General features: G+C 37.3%; 1 protein-coding gene across 1 annotated transcript in view; it reads left to right on the plus strand.

Moving 5' to 3' along the window:
• Positions 1 to 13,196, plus strand: part of LOC139133934 (glutamate receptor ionotropic, kainate 2-like) — a 76,863-nt gene extending 63,667 nt beyond the window's left edge. The window contains exons 7-14 of the mRNA XM_070700732.1: positions 385 to 489; positions 1,745 to 1,888; positions 2,610 to 2,810; positions 3,127 to 3,480; positions 5,160 to 5,292; positions 6,718 to 7,137; positions 10,265 to 10,416; positions 11,543 to 13,196. Coding sequence (XP_070556833.1) covers positions 385 to 489; positions 1,745 to 1,888; positions 2,610 to 2,810; positions 3,127 to 3,480; positions 5,160 to 5,292; positions 6,718 to 7,137; positions 10,265 to 10,416; positions 11,543 to 11,803 — 1,770 coding nt within the window. The 3' untranslated portion in view covers positions 11,804 to 13,196. The remainder of the gene's footprint in view (positions 1 to 384; positions 490 to 1,744; positions 1,889 to 2,609; positions 2,811 to 3,126; positions 3,481 to 5,159; positions 5,293 to 6,717; positions 7,138 to 10,264; positions 10,417 to 11,542) is intronic.
• The last annotated feature ends 5,255 nt before the right edge of the window (positions 13,197 to 18,451 follow it).

Consider the following 18,451-nt stretch of genomic DNA (forward strand, 5'->3'; position numbering starts at 1 on the left):
GATTTATGTTCAGGTAAAATGAGCGATATCGACCTGACACAAAAATAGAACTTCCCCTTTTAATCGATGGAAATCTCACCTACAGGAGTTCAATTAGGGGGAGTGCGGGAAAAGTGTGGATAGGGCAAAGCTGTTATCATGTTATTTTTCACAGCCACTGTACTGTTTAAGTGTATTCTAAATAACCTAATATTCTTGGAGGGTAATTTTTACGCCACTCGTCATCCTACCCCCGCCACAACTCCAAATCAATCCCAGTTTCGTAAAGGTGTGATCACCTTCTAAATGAATTTGACATCCTATGCAAGATGATACAAGGTGTCTATTTCACCAGGTTCATATCTCCATGGAAGCTTAATAACATTATTTGCTTGAAATCGACAGATCAGAGGTCCTGGCTCAGCATACGATCTACAATTCACCGACTTACGAACACCGTCTATTCCAAGATATGACATCATCAATGTGAAGACGAATACTTCAGTAAAGGTAATATGATATTTCCACCAAAGATGAATACATTTTTATTGGGATTGCGGCTCGTGTGAGAAAAAATATCCCCAACGAGTGTGAGAAATCTGATCCCAGGTCCTTGGTGTGTGAGATTCTTTTTCTCACATGACCACAAAATGCGTTAAATTCATATTGGACACGTACAATATCATCAAAAATTGTGACAACTCTGTCGTCTGCCACTGTACTTTGACCTGCTTACTTTGTAGTTCTAGTCCATGTGTTACTCGTTGTGCCATTGGATAACATTTTACGCGTGGAACAAAACAGACTGTTTATCATCCAATCAGAGCTCGTGTAATATTTACTGCAGAGTGTGGGACGGTTTCTGAGAGTGTGGGATCGATTTTTCCCACACTGTCGATCCCGCACTCCCAGCGGCCAGGAATGTGAGAAATTTACGATTTATAAGTACGAATGCTCTCATTTTAGACAGTGGTATATTTTCCTTTCCGAGGAAACAGACAACCATCTCGAGATAACAGAGACATAATGTGTGTACTCATTCGGATTACGGTAGTTGGCACCTCGATGTTGAGAGACTTAAACTTTCACTGAAAACTTTTCTTTAAAAAAGCTTAAAATCATTCATTTTTGAAATCAAGAATACAAAATCAGGAGTCATCATGCAAAGTTTTTGGTACTTGAGAGACAAATTACCCGATATTCAATATTCAACGACATTTTAAATTCAAAATGGCCGCCAACCTCCTCGAACTAGTTATGCAAGGAAAAATCAAAGTTTCGATTTTGACAGATATAAGTGAAAAACACTAAAAAGCATTGTAAAAGTCTGAGGGTTAGGATACCTGTCACCAAAGCGCATTGTTCTTTAAAAGTAAACCCTTTTCGAAAACTAGGTTAAAGGGACAAAGTCGGTAATTTTCATGAATTTTGTTTGATACGAGATACTACTTATATTGTTTGACATGTTGAAAGATACTGAATGAATGGGTGACCATGCATATATTCGACCCCGGTTATAGACAAATTAAATGAAACCATCGCGAAAATGAATTAATGGTCATGACCATTAATTAATTTTCACTCTCTAAAACCGGGGTCGAATATATACATGGTCACACATTCATTCACGATCTTTCATCGTGTCAAACAATATAAGTACTATCTCGTATCAAATGAAATTCATGAAAAATGACCGACTTTGACCCTTTTATGTTTTGTACCAATCATTTGAAAATAATGTAACAGGAAACCATACATTTTCCAGGTTGGTACTTGGCTTTACCCTGGAAAAAAAGAAAATACTCATATCGATAATTCACTGATAACATTCATGGGAAATAACCCGGATGCACCGGTGGATAACGACTTCGACCTCCAGAACATCAAATTACGTATTACTACGATACTAGTAAGTTAACATTTTAAGTAATAAACTTCCAAGCAAGATTTATCAATGATTTTTCATAATTTCTTATTCCATTTTCAATGTGTAAAACGGATGTTTGACTCGACATGTCTTTCTATTTTACATCAAATCTGTGTATACCGTGACTCTTGTAAACGCTGAGTATCAGTAAACTTACATTACGTTTTACTCAATCTCTACAATGTAATAAAACCAAAGAAATGATCTGAAATATGCAATACTTAGACGGCACAGTGTGCATAGTATTTTCGATGTGATTTGCATATTTGCCGTCTCATTAGGTTTAAGAGACAAAGTCGGCCATTTTTCATGAATTTTGTTTGATACGAGATACTACTTATATTGTTTGACATGTTGAAAGATACTGAATAAATGGCTGACCATGCATATATTCGACCCTGGTTATAGAGACGATGGACAAACCCATTGCGAAAATGAATTAATGGTCATGACCATTAATTCATTTTCGCAATGGTTTCATTTAATTTGTCTAAAAAAGGGGTATATGCATGGTCATCCATTCACTCACTATCTTTCAACATGTCAAACAATATAAGTAGTATCTCGTATCAAACAAAATTCATGAAAAATGGCCGACTTTGTCCGGTCCCTTTAAGATAGTCAACCACCAGAAAACGAACATACATGTAAGCATTATAATGGTTTTTTTTTAATTCGACGTTCCAAAATTTGATATATTCAGGAGGAGCCTTTCATGATGGTTCATAATAATAACGCAACGGGAAATGATAATTTCTATGGATATTGTAGAGACCTGCTGGATAAATTGCAGGAATCATTACTTTTTGAATACGAACTAAAACTGGTACCTGATGGGAACTATGGATCCTACGATCCAAACACTGACAGCTGGACAGGAATGGTTCGACAGTTGAAAGATAGGGTAAGTATTAATATCTTAGAGATAAGCTTATCGTTTAAAAAGGCATTTGTGCATAAGTCAACTTCAACAATATCTTTGTTCGCCCGTATTCTAAAATTATCACGTGCCTACATTATGCGACATGGCGTGATATCGTAATTACAATTATCGTAAAAATGTTTTCGTCAAGAATGCAATTCAAAGATGCGTGGTCACTTGATATTACGGCTTCTCTATTTTACAGTAGGTTTTCTTTAAGGTTGAGTTAATTTCAATGGAAAAAATAATACGACGAATTATATATTATATAAAACTCTGCATTTATTGTCTGTTACAGGATGTGGATCTTGCAGTGGCGCCCTTCACGATCAGTTACGAAAGACAGCAAAAAATCGACTTCACAAAACCATACCTTGACCTTGGTCTCACTGTGATGTTAGGGATCGAATCCAAAGACGACAATCTATTCCGCTTTGCAGAACCATTCAGCGGCGACCTGTGGATCGCCATCTTTGTTTCCATGGTATTATGTGGCGTCTGTGTGTCGCTGTGTAGTTACCTGAGCCCTTATGGTTACTATGGGCGATACATTCAACGAATTGACCTTGAAGATGAAAGTGACGCCGAGTTGCATAAATTAATGTCACTACCTCAAGCTATGTGGTTCGCTTTTGCTTCATGGACACACCAGGTAAATTTCTTGTTACTCGGCTACAATTGCTCACAAGAGCATTGTCATGTCATGAAGTTACTCTCTCAGAAAGAAATTTTGTGAAATATTGGTTTTATTATACCGCTTGACTGGATTTTAATCTACCGAATTTCACTGTGAATGTGTTACATACATGTATTGGGATGAAACCTCTGAAATGACATTTCACCTCAGTGAAATTAAGTGTTTCCACACTACTGCCATAAAATAGCATCAAGATCGTAAAGGTCGCTAGCTGATGTCATAATCTATGCCTAAACCAGGCGAAGCATGGACAACATATTGGCGCCAACTTAACTTTTTGTGACATATTAATATTTGTCCATCTTTGATGGTTGCAGTTAATATTGTAAAACTTGCAAACCGATCATTAAGTTGTATTGCCACTACTCTTGTTGGTTTTAAGTTTGAAACCAATATGCAGCTTTCATGACGAATTTTCCAAGAAATGCAGTCATAAGGGATAAGGCAGTGATTTCATTCATAAATAACAAGTTGCTCCAATGCAGAACATGACAGTTCACTTAGTTTCCATATGCGACGATCTTAGCCGTCATTTCTGGTATACGTAATCAATTACGTCACTGCTTTGTTCTGTCTGTAAGTCACGTTGAAGTTGAGTTTTAAGGACAACACATTCAGCATGTTTCTAGGTAATTGCTGATACAACTCTAGACTTTTAAAATGTGTTAAAGAGCCAGTAGCTAAAACCTTTGATGATTTTTTTCATTTTTTGTTGTTGTGCATGTCAACTACAGTGTCTTATCTAAAGCGTGCTTATTACAAAGTGTTCGGTACGTCAACTCTGCAAATGCGTGTGGACTGCACTGTTATTGCTGACTACTGAATTCTGGTCCGAATTCAGTTGTAAACAATAACACAATGCATTTTAAAAGTATACAGTCACCTGTAATCTAAATATGCCCATATATGGTCAAGGGGGCGTTCCTTGATGTTCAAAATGCCCATGTAAGGGTGCTGTTTTTAAAAAGCGGCCACCCGCTTAAACTCTGTGATTGGTTAGATTTTCTCTTTCCAAGGTAACTGTTGCAAAATTGGAACAGGTTACCTTATACCTTTAAACGTACTGATGTTATGTTCACAAGCATAACAGCTGGTGTATCAACATGCTTTGGGGAGTAGAACAAGAACTTACAATTGGCATACAAAACGAACGGAGTAAAATATCCATCAAAAGTTACAGTTACGGGCCTTATAATAAATGTTTATATTGAGAAATAATTCTCCACGTTGGGGGTCAGTGGCATTTATTAATATAGGGAATTAATACGGACACCTAACAGATATGGACTGCCTTCTGTCAGATAGGCACATGCACAAGGTCTGCCTGCATCAAAACACTTATCATTATCTGATGGATAAAGCCAGTACCAAACCCTGTCTGTGATACAACTTGCTTTTTATATGATGCAAAAACTGAGAAAAAATGATACCCATAGACAGCAACGTTATCCCCTTTGAGGATTGCTATCCGGGGTTTTATTTTGCAGTTTTAAACTAAAATAATAATCCCAAATGATTTATAATTACTAGTATATTTAGTTACAACCATGGCCTACATCTAGTCATTGTATAGCGAAACCAAAGAAACACTACAATCCACATGCTGCTAGCCATTTTGTCCATTTGGATTACAGGGTGCTGAATATACGCCGCGTTGTTTATCTGGCCGTCTGATTGGCGGATTCTGGTGGTTAGCTGTTACAGTCATCATAGCCACGTACACAGCCAACTTAGCAGCGTTTCTGACTGCAGCAAGGTTAAACAGCGGTAAGTTGATTTTATCCAATTAGTAAAGTTTAAGGTAGTTCGCGCCTCGAAAGTGAAAGACTTAAACTTTTGCTCAAACTTTCCTTGAGGAATCCTTCAACCAATCTCTTTCAAAATCAAGAATAAAAATCAGGGTCACCGTGCAATTTTTTTGTACTGGAGAAACAAATAACTCATTTACCGATTTTTAAATTCACAATGGCCGCCATCCCTGTGTTAACTCTATGGAGAAAAATAAAATTTTCGAATTTCAAAAAACTGAGCCGGTGAAAAATTTTCTTACACCTAGGGCTTTATCAATAAAATGAACCCCCACAATTGGTATATCAGAAAAGAATTATAAAAGTTTGAGAGTCCAAATTTGTGTTCCCGAGGCGCGTTCTACCTTAAAATCGCGTCGTGAGCTTCAGCGTCGTCGACAAATGATTCTTTATTTAATTTATAGGTTTGTGTGTCGCTATTATCAACTGTTTCACACTTTCACAATGGTTGAAAGTTGAGGAGACAATTCAAATCACGTGATCTTCTGATCGCTGACTTCGGTGATATGCGCTAAAGGAAGAGATTTGTTCCCGGTTATCGGCAGCATCAAACATCAAAGCCTTCAAAAGCTATCTTTTTCCGTTCTGCTTTATGTTCAACAACATCCTCACATGGCATTAATAAAAAAAACAAACAAACAGACATAAAATTAAAACAAAGGTTGAAATACAAACTAAATGGATAGATTCCTTTTTGAGCTGTATTCCTCCATACCCAAAAAGCCAAAAAAGGTATTTCGCAGTAAATAATTAAAAAGTTGCATTACTCATACCAATATTTTCAGCAGAAGAGAAAATTACCGAAATTTGGCACGAGAAACAAATCCATTTTTTGGCACTGTTGGTCGTATTGTGATATTGTCGCAAGGGACAGCAATGCATTATTACATTGTCGCAACAGACAGCATTCTGGTAAAAAGCTGAACAAGATAACAATTGAAAATTGACACAGTCACTCTGTCAATACAAATTGGCAACCTCATCACAGGATAGCCACTGAGTTCATGATCATGACGTTGAGACTTGGAAACCATAGTATTATTGCTAGAGTAGTCAAAAGACTTAATCAATTCTTCAGATGTCATCACACAAGCGTTAAATTGGAATGGCTACTTTTTGTGATCTCCGAGTTGAGGGAAATCAAAGACATTCACGATAGAACTGTCTTACAACACCTAGTTTTTTAAAACAAGAATTTGACATTTCAACCATTTATTTTCAAATTTTTAAACAAAGTTTGTTTATGTTGTACGAAATGATACAATATATTTCTTTTCAGTCAGTAACATTCTTCGCAAAATTGAAAAAAAAACACATTTTCCATACACTATCATAAAAAGCGTCCCCAAGGTAAACGAATCATCTTTGTCCGTTGGTTTCCCAGGCATCAACAGCATCGACGACCTTGCAGCGCAGACCGACATAGAGTACGGCACTGTAGCCGAGAGTCAACCACAGTCATTCTTTGAACACTCTGACTCTGACCCCTATCGTCGTCTTTGGTCAGTGATGCAGAGCCAGGAAACACTAGTACAGGACTCCGTACAAGGCATTGAGAGGGTTAGGAGAGGCAAGTATGCTTTCATCTGGGATTCAGCTGTGCTAGACTACAGTGCTAGCAAGCCTCCGTGTAATGTAAGGACGGTTGGACATACATTTGCTAAGATCGGATACGGCCTAGGATTACAGCTGGATTCACCCTACACTGAAAGATTTACCTTAGAAATTCTACGACTGCGTCAAGAGGGCTACATCGATGAACTCCATAAAAAATATTTCACAGGAGACTGTGAAGACAGGACAGGTAAGATAGACAATGACGCGGCGGTACGAAATGTTATCACTTTGATGCGTCTATTATCTGATGAGTCTGCTTGCCTAATGCGCCAAAGCAAGCAAGCAGATATAAGTTACTAATCTGTGGACGCAGTCACCAGATTATCACCACCGGATAAACTTTGACAAAGTCAACAACGAACGCATCAGCAAGGGTATACTGTTATACCCTTGCTGGTTAAATCGTTGTTGACTTTGTCAAAGTTCATCCGGCGGTGATAATCTGGTGACTGCGTCCACAGATTAGTAACTTAAACTTGCTTGCTTTGGCCATTCGACAATCACACTCATGATAAAACAGCGTAAGATTATAATAGGATAAATACATGACACTATGCATGCAGTCATAGCCTGTAGAGAAAACAGTGAGAGAACAATTTCAACAAAAATATTCAGAAATTTAACCAGTTTATACCAGGAAGACCGAGACACTTTTAAGGTTGATAGTATAAATCTTTATTGGCAATACATATCATACTCCAACGTACAAAAAATAAACGATAGCAACAAGAAACCTGTGCTGAGACCAAGAAACACCTAACCCCATCCCCGCCCCTGGGGACGGACATGACAACTGTTCCCTATAGTAGAATCCTAAGAGTATATAACCAAATTTCTATGGAGATTCAATTGGTGCATGTATATACATAACACCAATACAACAGAATACCGACTTTCTTTTGAAGGAATGATTTATTAACGACCTTACCTTCACAGATAATGTCAAACATAATGTGTATTTGTTGCGGGATAAAATTAGATTTTCTCAGGTGGAACATTCAAGTCGATGTCCTTGTTCGCTGAAATGGGAAACATCGCAACCAATTATACATGAAAAAATCAATCATAAAAATATCACTTCAACATCCCTTTAATTTTACATACTGTTTTTCAACCTTACTGTTATAACCCCGTTTTCATCCTTCTAAAAATTACACGTACTCTCTAACGTCAAGGTAGTTAAATATTAAATGTTTACTTCGTTTTTTTTCCGTATGTTCCCTTGCCAGTATCCCTTTCCGATCGCTCTTTAATTTTTTTGTATCTGCAATAAATTAAGTTTCTCGTGCCGTTGCGACCAATTTATTCCTGACAATAATTTTACGTATAACTTATTTATCATATTACTCTTCCATCTCGCATAAATCACTCACATAATTCTGTTATGCTTATTTTTCTATTATCCAACATAGGAGCTTCTTGTTCATTCAGTGAAATTTGATTCCCGTTCACACGTTGTCTGTTTTGCTTTACCAAAATCATACATGGAAGTTCGTATCACATATTTAAAAATCCCAGAAGCCTTAATGGTAGACATTGAAGCAGAAACGCTACTGTCTACCCATGACAACTCTGAACTACACTGATCATCTTGCCACGTAGATCAGATCCAGCTACAATAACAACCCTGATGGCCATGAATACTTTGTTATGGTGTTGTAATACAGAAACAAATATGTTGGCTAGATTGGATCAAACTAAAAAAACCAGAAATGCCAGAAGTATTGAGTTGATAAATATTTTCGACATTTTATTAGGCTTCACCCAGGTTACTTCAGTTCAATGCTCAGTGAAAGATGTTCACTGGGATAAACATGCTGGTGCGTTTGCTGCTAGGATGTCAGGAGAATTATTAGTAAAATGTAGCAGCCTCGCTTTGAAGAGTGGTTGTTATTGACTTCTCGTAAAGTCTCGAAGGGACAAAATAACGAATCCAATTAAAAGTCAGTAGAATAAGGACCGTGCCCGAGGAACATCTGGTAAAACTAACAAGACTCGTCATGTGACGGATTCGTACAGCGGGCTCGAGTAGATGAAAATAATTTGTGAGGGCAATTAGCTCAGTGCTTGTTCAAAGTCCCGTGATCGATAACATTATACCCATGTGACTTTACAAGGTTAAACAGTTTACAAGGTTGATTGGATTATACTGACAAATTACTTCAAATTATTCCTGGATGACCATCTGCAAACCAGACAAGTCGTTACTTATACAAATCCACCGTGTGTAAGCGTTCACATCTACATCATCGATTTTGTTGCGTCGAAGTTGATGCACTCAGGTGTACTTTATGTATCTTTAAACGAAATAAAATATCTTGAGACTTTTAGTTCTATGACGTAATCTAACAAGTAAACAACTACCTAGCGACTTTCGATAGTCTTGGAAGGACGACACGGCCGTCTTAGGCGGTGTTACCGTATTTTTCATTTTTTGTTTAAATCAAGAAGTATTAAATTGAATGAATTCCGCAGGAAACATGAATTAGGCTATGAGATATAGAATCACAATTATTTTTATTATTTTACATTTTTATCACCTTGTTCCTTAGAGCTAGACATTCTAGATCTAATTGAGAAGTTACTTGAGTAAAATTTTAAAGGACTAGTAATTCTAACTTTTGATGAGATTTTATTCATAATTTTATTTTATACATCAAGGGCAACTTCTTATTCTACTCCCCAAAGAATGTTGAAACACCCACTATTTAGCTTGTCAACTTAGCGTCTATATGTGTAAAATGTTTAAATTTGAATTCTAGTCAACAATGCAGTTGTCAACAATAACAACGCGGTTTATACATGTACAGGCTGAGTAGACAAGCTGAACACTGAATAGATCAACATGCTTTTAGGAGTAGATCAAGAAATCATGGTTGACATTATTATATAGACCAGTGTACATCAAAGCTTTAAAAAATGTCAAAAGATATTCATTTTAATTTGCAAACCCCATCAAATATTACTCCTTGGCAAAGACATATTATTTTAATTTTCCAAATTCACAGAAGACGGAAGGTTAATTCAAAATGTGTTGAGATGCTGGATTCTTTCACAAAGTGATGTAATACAGACGAGCGAACGCTCTGGCTTTGTCCAATATTTTCTCATTTTCTTTGAAATTCTCTTCACAGTTCGATCTTAGTGTTAAGCGAAGATTTACCTTTCTAACTGTATATATTACAATTAATGCGGTTGCCGGGATTTTATAGCTTTGTTACCCTTTAATTAACCTTTTTACGACCGAATACGGTCAAATTAATATGTTGTACCAAGGAATACAAAATAAATGTTTCTCTAATTATTGCTTACAGCGAGCTCCCTGCCAGGTGAAAGCACCATTAATTTTCAAAGTATGGCTGGAGTCTTCTATTCACTATTTGGTGGCTTTACGGTCGGATTGCTCGTCATTATTGGTGAATGGTGTTGGGCGGCCTACAAAGAAAGTCGTGGTGACCTTGATAAGGTAATTGCACCTCATACTATTTACTGATACCACAACTTATCGTCCGTGATGGAATTCTCGTCGGAGAAAGCCGTTGATTTAAAACTTAAACAATATTATCAAGATTTGTAACTTGCGATCATACAGAACATAAGATGAATTTGAACAGTCACCGGATGAATAATTTTAATGAATGCACATCGGCGTATTTGGAAGTGTGAATTTTTCCATTTCCTTTCCAAGTTATTGTTCAGTTTATTGTTTACTTAATTTTTATTTGTTTACTGTATTTGTATTCCTGTTTATTTATATGACCAACGATAGAAAATAGCATTTTCTTGGTTTTTGGCATGAACATTAGCTGTTGCAGCTCTATTCGTGTTTCTGAGAATGCAGAGTATGTCGAGTGGACAAATACCGTTACAGCAAAGCTACAACCCAAGCTCCATCAGTGATTCTGCTGATGAATTCGATCACAAAGTTTGATATTTTGTGTCTCACCGTTGTGCTGTTTGGATTCTGTGTTTATTTCACTGCGGTTATTGTACTATGTCCTGTAATGCGTATTGCATATTTAAATATGACGTCATTACGTAGAATTATAAGTTATTGCCCGAGAGCAGGTGACAATTTGCCCGACGCCAGGAGGGCACATAAACCCATGTATTCAGGCAATAATATTTTTATTACACGGCTCTCCACAGTTAACGCTTTATCACAATTAGTTACATGCAGGGTATTCTCAAACAGTTTTACCATTATCGAGCAGCATCAAACAGATTTTAAAGAAAGTCAAAATAGCAGTGCGCGTATGGATATTTTACATCCCGCATTAAGCGTCTACTTTGATCGCGAAAACGCACGGTCAAAAGGCTTCACCGGACCGGTTAACTATTGAAACCGGTCAGTACATCGTTCACACGGCCCGCTAACTTCCCGGGTGTTCCTTTTCAAATGAATGCACTGATGTGAGTGCATAGATTCATGTAAGTATGCGTGTTGTTAATGGTGCAACTTTAGGATTTGTCTATCGCTTGCTTTATAAAATGTTGCACTTTTCGTATCGCTGATGAATGTTTTCCTTATCGAATGATGAAGTTCTGTCTCGCGATTTAAAAGAATTATTTGTTTTTGTATTTGTGGACAGACCTTTTGTAGATCATTTCGACGTCGGGCTTCAGCAACGAAGAGAGACTACATCGGAAGCACTTGCCGCATTTGCAATCCTGATTATGAGTCGGACGAAGAGGGCGTTGCTAAGGAGCGACAAGGAAACGGAAATGGACAAAATAATCTCGATTTTGATATCGTCAGACAAAGAGAAGACGCCCCAAAAACATTACAGATTTCGATAACGCCGTCGAGTAGAATTTATACACTACATTCCAAACATGAAGTAATTGACTAACAGAAACGAAACAAATCTCACCACCGGGGGCGCGCTACATATGACATTCTGACATAGTACTTTAATTTTTATATTTTTGTAAATAATAGACGATTTGTTTGTCCATGATAGTCGGATATATTTAGTCAAAAACCAAACAATTCCACTAAATTACGATGTCTTTTACAATTTGAAGTTCCCAAAATTTTACCGGGAAATACGAGTCAAAGTATTAATACAATTGTAAATGTTTATTCCAGCCGTTATTGTTTGTTTATGGTGATTTCTTTCGTATGTGTTTTAGTGTACTAATGTTATGAGTATTACTCTATTAAAAAGTGTTTTTCTTTAAATATCACAAGTGTTCGAAGCAAGTTATTTTGTATTTAACAATTAGGACCAGCGTGAAGAGGACTTCGTGATGAGAGGTGCTGGCCTTTGGGAAATACTTGTAGACTGTCTGACTAATTAACTAACACCTGATTAGTCATTATTGGTCAAGAATCAAGTATTGTGAACGGTCCACTGATTTTAAAATTAATTCTTGTGACTAAATTTTAGATAACAGCCACGTATTTGTCAGTATCTCCATATTATATTAAAATATCTCGAGTACAGCTTTGTTTTCACAATGAATCGGACCTTTACTCGACATACAATATACAAGCTGTATGCAGTATCGTGAACTTTGAGAGCATGTAAGTTATTCGCAAATTAGCACACTTTTTCACAAAACTGAACCCCCTCCCTTTGGATTTGCTTCCGACGCTCTACTAGTGCATGTTGTTTTCTGTCCAGAAAGAATCGCTGTACGTGGTAAATCATGACGTTTACATATACATCTTTAACCATACGATATCCTTCGATGCCTCGAGTGTTAACAACTCAATTCTGTATCAGTCATCACTGTCACGCATCAAAACTGCCATTTCTATTCTATTTTACTTCCCTCCATGGCCCTGGATTCATCAGACGGAAAGAGGTTCTCTCTCATAGCTTGGTGGCGTACTGGACAAATTTTGCGAGTACAGCTGACCCTAACAAACAAAGAGAGGACGACTTAAATAGCGAACGAAGTGACGTCATAAAATGACCAAGATACGATAAATACTCTAACTGGCAGTGCTTACGTTTTCTGACGCCATTTGTTGGGAGAATTGCTTCAACGAAGAATGTAATTTTGGGAATTCTATAAGAATTCTATTAGCCCCAATAGCTGCGAATGTGTAATAAACCGATTTCTAAATATCCTCAGTTTTCCAAGAGCTTCCATTAAAGACTGAAAAGTGTATATAACACTGTAATTAGTGTCGAAAGAGGCATGTAAAATTCAAACGTGATAACATAATTTTATATTTCAAGCCATTTTCAAAAACTTTAATCATGTGACAGAGAAAATAAAGATTACAACAACAAAATGACGGTTGGTCATCATGTGTTGTGCATTCAGGTTGCATCTTACTTTTGCTATTGCATTTCGACAGAGTCTTTTAAATATGGAACGTGCCATTCTTTTGAATAAGGCCATAAAAATCGGCCCGTTCCAAAAATATGGAATTTACTTGCAAATACAGGACTGCTTGATTTTCCAGATTTCCAGTGAGTTCGTTTAGAGCACGCATTAGTATACAGGACTGCTTGATTTTCCAGATTTTCCAGTGAGTTCGTTTAGAGCACGCATTAAGGCTGCGTTCACAAAAAACGGTTAGGGGGGGGGCTGGAGGAATTCAGGGGGGGGATTCGAAAATTTTGGGGGTAGTGGGAGGGGGGACTTGAAAATTTTGCTCTACCTGTAGGGGGGGACTTGAAAATTTTTGGGTCCCTTTTGAGTTTTACATTTTCCAATTCCAAGTTTTTGTAGGTTATTCAATGAAAAATGAATACCATTTTTTATGTCATCAAAATGTTGTAATGTTAGTAATAATTTAACAAAATCTAGAACCATTTTGTCACATTTCATGACTTTTATCTCGAAAAAATCTAAACGTGTGATTTGTCGTTAAAAACAAACTTGAGCCTTGTAACAGGGCAGAAGCTGCAACTGTTAATGATTACTGCAGCAATATTTCTATGCAATATAACAACTACAGTTTCTTGCTGTCTCCCTACAGCATCTCAAACACACAATATTTAGTTTGTCGACAAAGCCTGTATATATAAATATAAATATGTATTTGGTGATAAGTTACAATGTAATTGGATTCCAGACTGACAGTCAGTTGTCAGTGATACAAATGCATGGTACACATACATAGGCTGTGATAGCGAGCTGAATACTGGACAATTCAACATGCTGTAGGGAATAGAACAAGAACGCAGTTGTAAAACTGAACAAAAATATTGCCAAAATTATCAAAGTTAATACAGCTACTGCCTGTGGGTAGTGTCACTATCAGATACTACCCTGCTACTGCAGTGTCACTGTCACTGCATACCTGAACAGTGACAGAGACAGCTCTGACTCTGATGTACATGGTAGTTGAAGAAGAGTTTTGGTCAAATGACACTCATGACAGTGAAACTCACTTGTACACAAGATCAGGCCAGAGAGCAACACATGGAAGAAAACAGAGAAATGTTTGAATTCTGGCATATGAGAATAATCAAATATAAAGAAAAAAGATGGGGTCACCATGCTTGATTTTCTAAATTTTCACACTCTTATTATAAAATGATACAGAAGTAAAACTTTGAATAGTAAAGACTAAAAGAAAAATATGTGACCAAATGGAATTATTTATTTTTTAACCAAATTTGCAATTATCACACCCAAAATTTCAGAGATTAAAATATTTATTTGATGGAATATTTTAATCTTCCGGTATTGTCAATTTTGAGTAGTATCTAATTCATATAGGTCTTGTAGTTTTGAAACAATTTTTTGGTAGGTCACTGTGCAATACGGTAATTAGCCAGAATTCACAATTTTCCTACTCTCTCATGATTGCATTTTGTGTGCTCTTCAACAGGAGCAATTGACCTGGCCAGAGTTTGATTAACTCAAGTTGGCTTTTAGACCAATAAATCTAAAAAATTCACTGATGCATTTAAAGAACTTGCCTTGGGAATATGACTATACAAAGTGCTAATACAGGTAGTGTTGAACACCTGTGAGCAGAACGGCGCAATACATGTTATTTTTTCTGCGCTCACATCCTTTACAAATATGTGGGCCTGTGATAGTGGGGGGGGGGGGGGGACTTGAAAAATTTTGACCATATAGAGGGGGGGCATTTGAAAATTTTTTAGGGTACTTAGGGGGGATCTGAAAAAAAATAAGATTTCAATCGAGATTCCTCCAGCCCCCCCTCCCCCTAATCGTTATTTGTGAACGCAGCCTAAACTCTAACTTATCTGCAATAATTACTAGGTACTAACGAACGTACCCAATAGATAATCACAGTCATTGTCAAAACATCACTGATCAATTTTACGCATTCACTAAATAGGACCCTTGACGGCTAAATTTCCTTATCTTCTCCCTGGAAATTCGAATAAACTTGCTTTGCGGACTAAGCTCACAGCAAATCATTTCATTGAACATTTCCTTCAATACCGCCACCTACAGGTCAACGTATCAATGAAGAACCTCCACACGTTGGTAGACATCGGCTGATAACGTGGGTTGACCCCACGTCAACCTTACATGGAAGCAGTTGGGGTTGGAGGGAGGGGGTCTTTCCGTACCTTTTCCAGTGTCGATGCAACCTTTCTTCGGAAGGTAGTTCAAAACTGTTTACTGTGGGAAAGCAGTACTTCGGTCGGAGTTCCCGATCTGCAGCAATGCCTATTTCCTGAGAGCAAACGTAAAGACCCAGTTATGTGCGGGCGCTCTTCGACCGTAACCTAAAACCACCGCAAAGGCGACCCTAAACTGTAGCATCTTTCTGATTTTCCGAAAAATTCAAATAAATAAACTTAAGCTTACATACACCCATTTTATTTACCCTTTCCCGCAATACAGCCGCTAGCATGTCAACTTTTACATGCAAAATATCCGAACGTCAGAGTCGGTAAATTGTAATCCCATTGAAAAAACTAACAGGGCTACACTTTCTAAGGAAAACATCCAGTCATGAAAGAATCGGGCATCAGCTCAATCTTTTCCCAAAATTAGTAAAGACCAAAAGCAGCATGCAATGATATGCTTGAAACTGTTCTACATAAAACAAACAAGAAAACATACAAAAAACGTACACACGTACGCCGAGCAACTTTTATTTGACTCAGGGTTTTGTGTTCTTTAAAGAAAAGACTAGGAGCACTGAAAAGTATCATAAATCTCTTCGAAATTTTATAGACAAATGATCAAGACCAACTGCCAGCCGTGTTTATGCATAACACTATTGATTTCGCGGAAAGTAGTAAGGACAACAAACAGGGATGACCCTTTGGTCGCCTACCTATTCGACGTTTGGTTTCATAACGCGAACGTAGTTTGAAGAGTTGAACTATGCACGTGTTGTGACGAGGAATTCCTGATAATTTGTGGTTTTTACATGTAAGTATGCAATTCAACGTTATAGTTGTTTTCAACTTTAAGTATCACCCCTTCCAGTGTTTAAAATTGGCTTAGAAATCTGACAATATATATCAAATATTATAAGATATGTTTTTAGGCGTTTTTGTATTATTCTAATGTCGATTTGGCGTTTTAATGATTTATTGGTTATTATTCCATTTGCTAGACTTGCTAAGAAGATGGTGAGTGTGGAAAGTATTATTTATGTTCAAGTTGTCAGACCTGTGGTTACTTTGCTTAGTTTGAGCTGAAAGCGTAAAAATTATCGATGTCCAAAGAGTGGTAATGAGAGAGTGTTGAAGATTGTATTCGCTTCTTCAGGCCGTCTGCGGGCGCTCTACACAGACCTGGTCCGATACCGCCGGAGCGCAAGTTTGACCGCAAACGGCTGTAACTTTCAATTTTCTCCTGTGAGCTACAATTTAATGAAGTGAATATGACTTGCTCCCTAGTAGAAGCTTATATTAAATTACCGTCTTTACCTTGTCGCAAAATAAAGTGGCCAACAGGGTAAAATTTTCGAAAGAAAACATCCAAACGTCGGCTGACCCAGGCGAATTGTGTGTTGGAAAGAAACACTAAGCTTATATATATCAAAAACCACCTGGGATGTTTCCCGAAATTCGTCTAGACAACCCACTGAGCTTGGGAATGCACGGTGCTATTTGTTTCCAGAGAACTTGTTAGGTTGATGACATGAAAGTTGAAGTGGTGATGTACGGATACGTTTTGACGAGAAATCCGTGATTAATCGTGATTATTTGTAGTGTGCAACGGTAGTTGTTTTCAAATTCTGTGACACAAATACTACTATGAAAATATTTTGCGTGTCTGCTTTTCAAGACAAGCCTTGTTTTTGACGATCTCGTACCTTTCCAATTTCGGATGAACGTTTCTTGGCGATCGTAGCGTTGAACAATTTACTCGACGCCTAAAAATGAGTAATTCGGCCTAAGATTTGATTAATAAAATGTTAATCGGAGCGATAAGTATGGCCAATGTACGTTGAGAAAATAAGATGAAAAATGCGCCCTCAAGTTGTAGAAATCCAGTTGACTTAGTTTTTTACTGTCTATGCTTTAACATGAGGGTGGTTCTTGTATACCAGACAACTATTATTTGCAGAAATCTCTGAGGTGAGGCGGTTTCTCTCCTCAGATTCAATATTGATGGAAGCCAGTCACGATTTTTCCAACTTGAACATGTTTGACCTTTGAGATTAAACTAGGCAAACAGGTTGGCTGTCAGTCTCTGGCAACACCACTTTTATTTCGCGCTAACGATGCCAAGTTATTTTAAGCTTAGAAAGTTTACTATTTGTGACATAAATGTGAATAAAGTCTTTACCTTAAATTGCGAATATCAAGGTCACATTGCCAGGCGGCCTTGGCGGTAGGAGGTTTAGAGGGAGGGTTGGAACCCCGAAAATTTCTTAGAGTTGTGTACCACACGGGTTACAGACATTGGCCCATTTATATTACCAATCATTAGGGATTTCTGATCAAAATATTCAAAACAATACGAAACCGAATGAATCCAAAAAGGTTGATGACCTTAAGTCAGCCACGGTCATCAAACTTACGACTGCGCCAAATCGCGGTTTTGCTGAGGGAAAGGCGGGCCCGACTGAATTTCGAAAATTTCAAAGGCTGGGAGCCAAGTCAATTATGTTTTTATTCACGCAAATTTTGATATAATCAGAAACCTGCATAAATCATAGCATTGTTCATCTACACTTTTTGGCATATCGTCTATAGCATCCTTATATAATTATCTTCTTGCCAGGGCAAACAAAGCACTCCGTTTTATGGTGAACAAAAGTTTGAAGGAAAGTGGAAAAAGTTTAAACAAGACAACGAACGAAACAATTGACTGCAATACGGATTGACCTCGGATAACCCAGAGTGATCAACCTCTCAAATTCAACGGAGTAAAAAGTTTTTTATGCGTGTCATACTTTGTTTTTTTGGTTTTGAATAATTTAGAGAAAAAAATTACCCGATGCCCCATCTATTATGTCATTGCTTAATGTCGTCTATAAGGAATACTCAAAGTTTTTTATTAGATTAAAGTTTGCTTAGGTGTGGAGGTTTTTCATCTAAAAAGTGACCTACTAGTCGTCTGTCTGATGAAAGGGGTCAATTATA

The sequence above is a fragment of the Ptychodera flava genome, chromosome 5, assembly GCF_041260155.1.
Source record: "Ptychodera flava strain L36383 chromosome 5, AS_Pfla_20210202, whole genome shotgun sequence".
NCBI classification, from domain to species: Eukaryota; Metazoa; Hemichordata; class Enteropneusta; family Ptychoderidae; genus Ptychodera; species Ptychodera flava.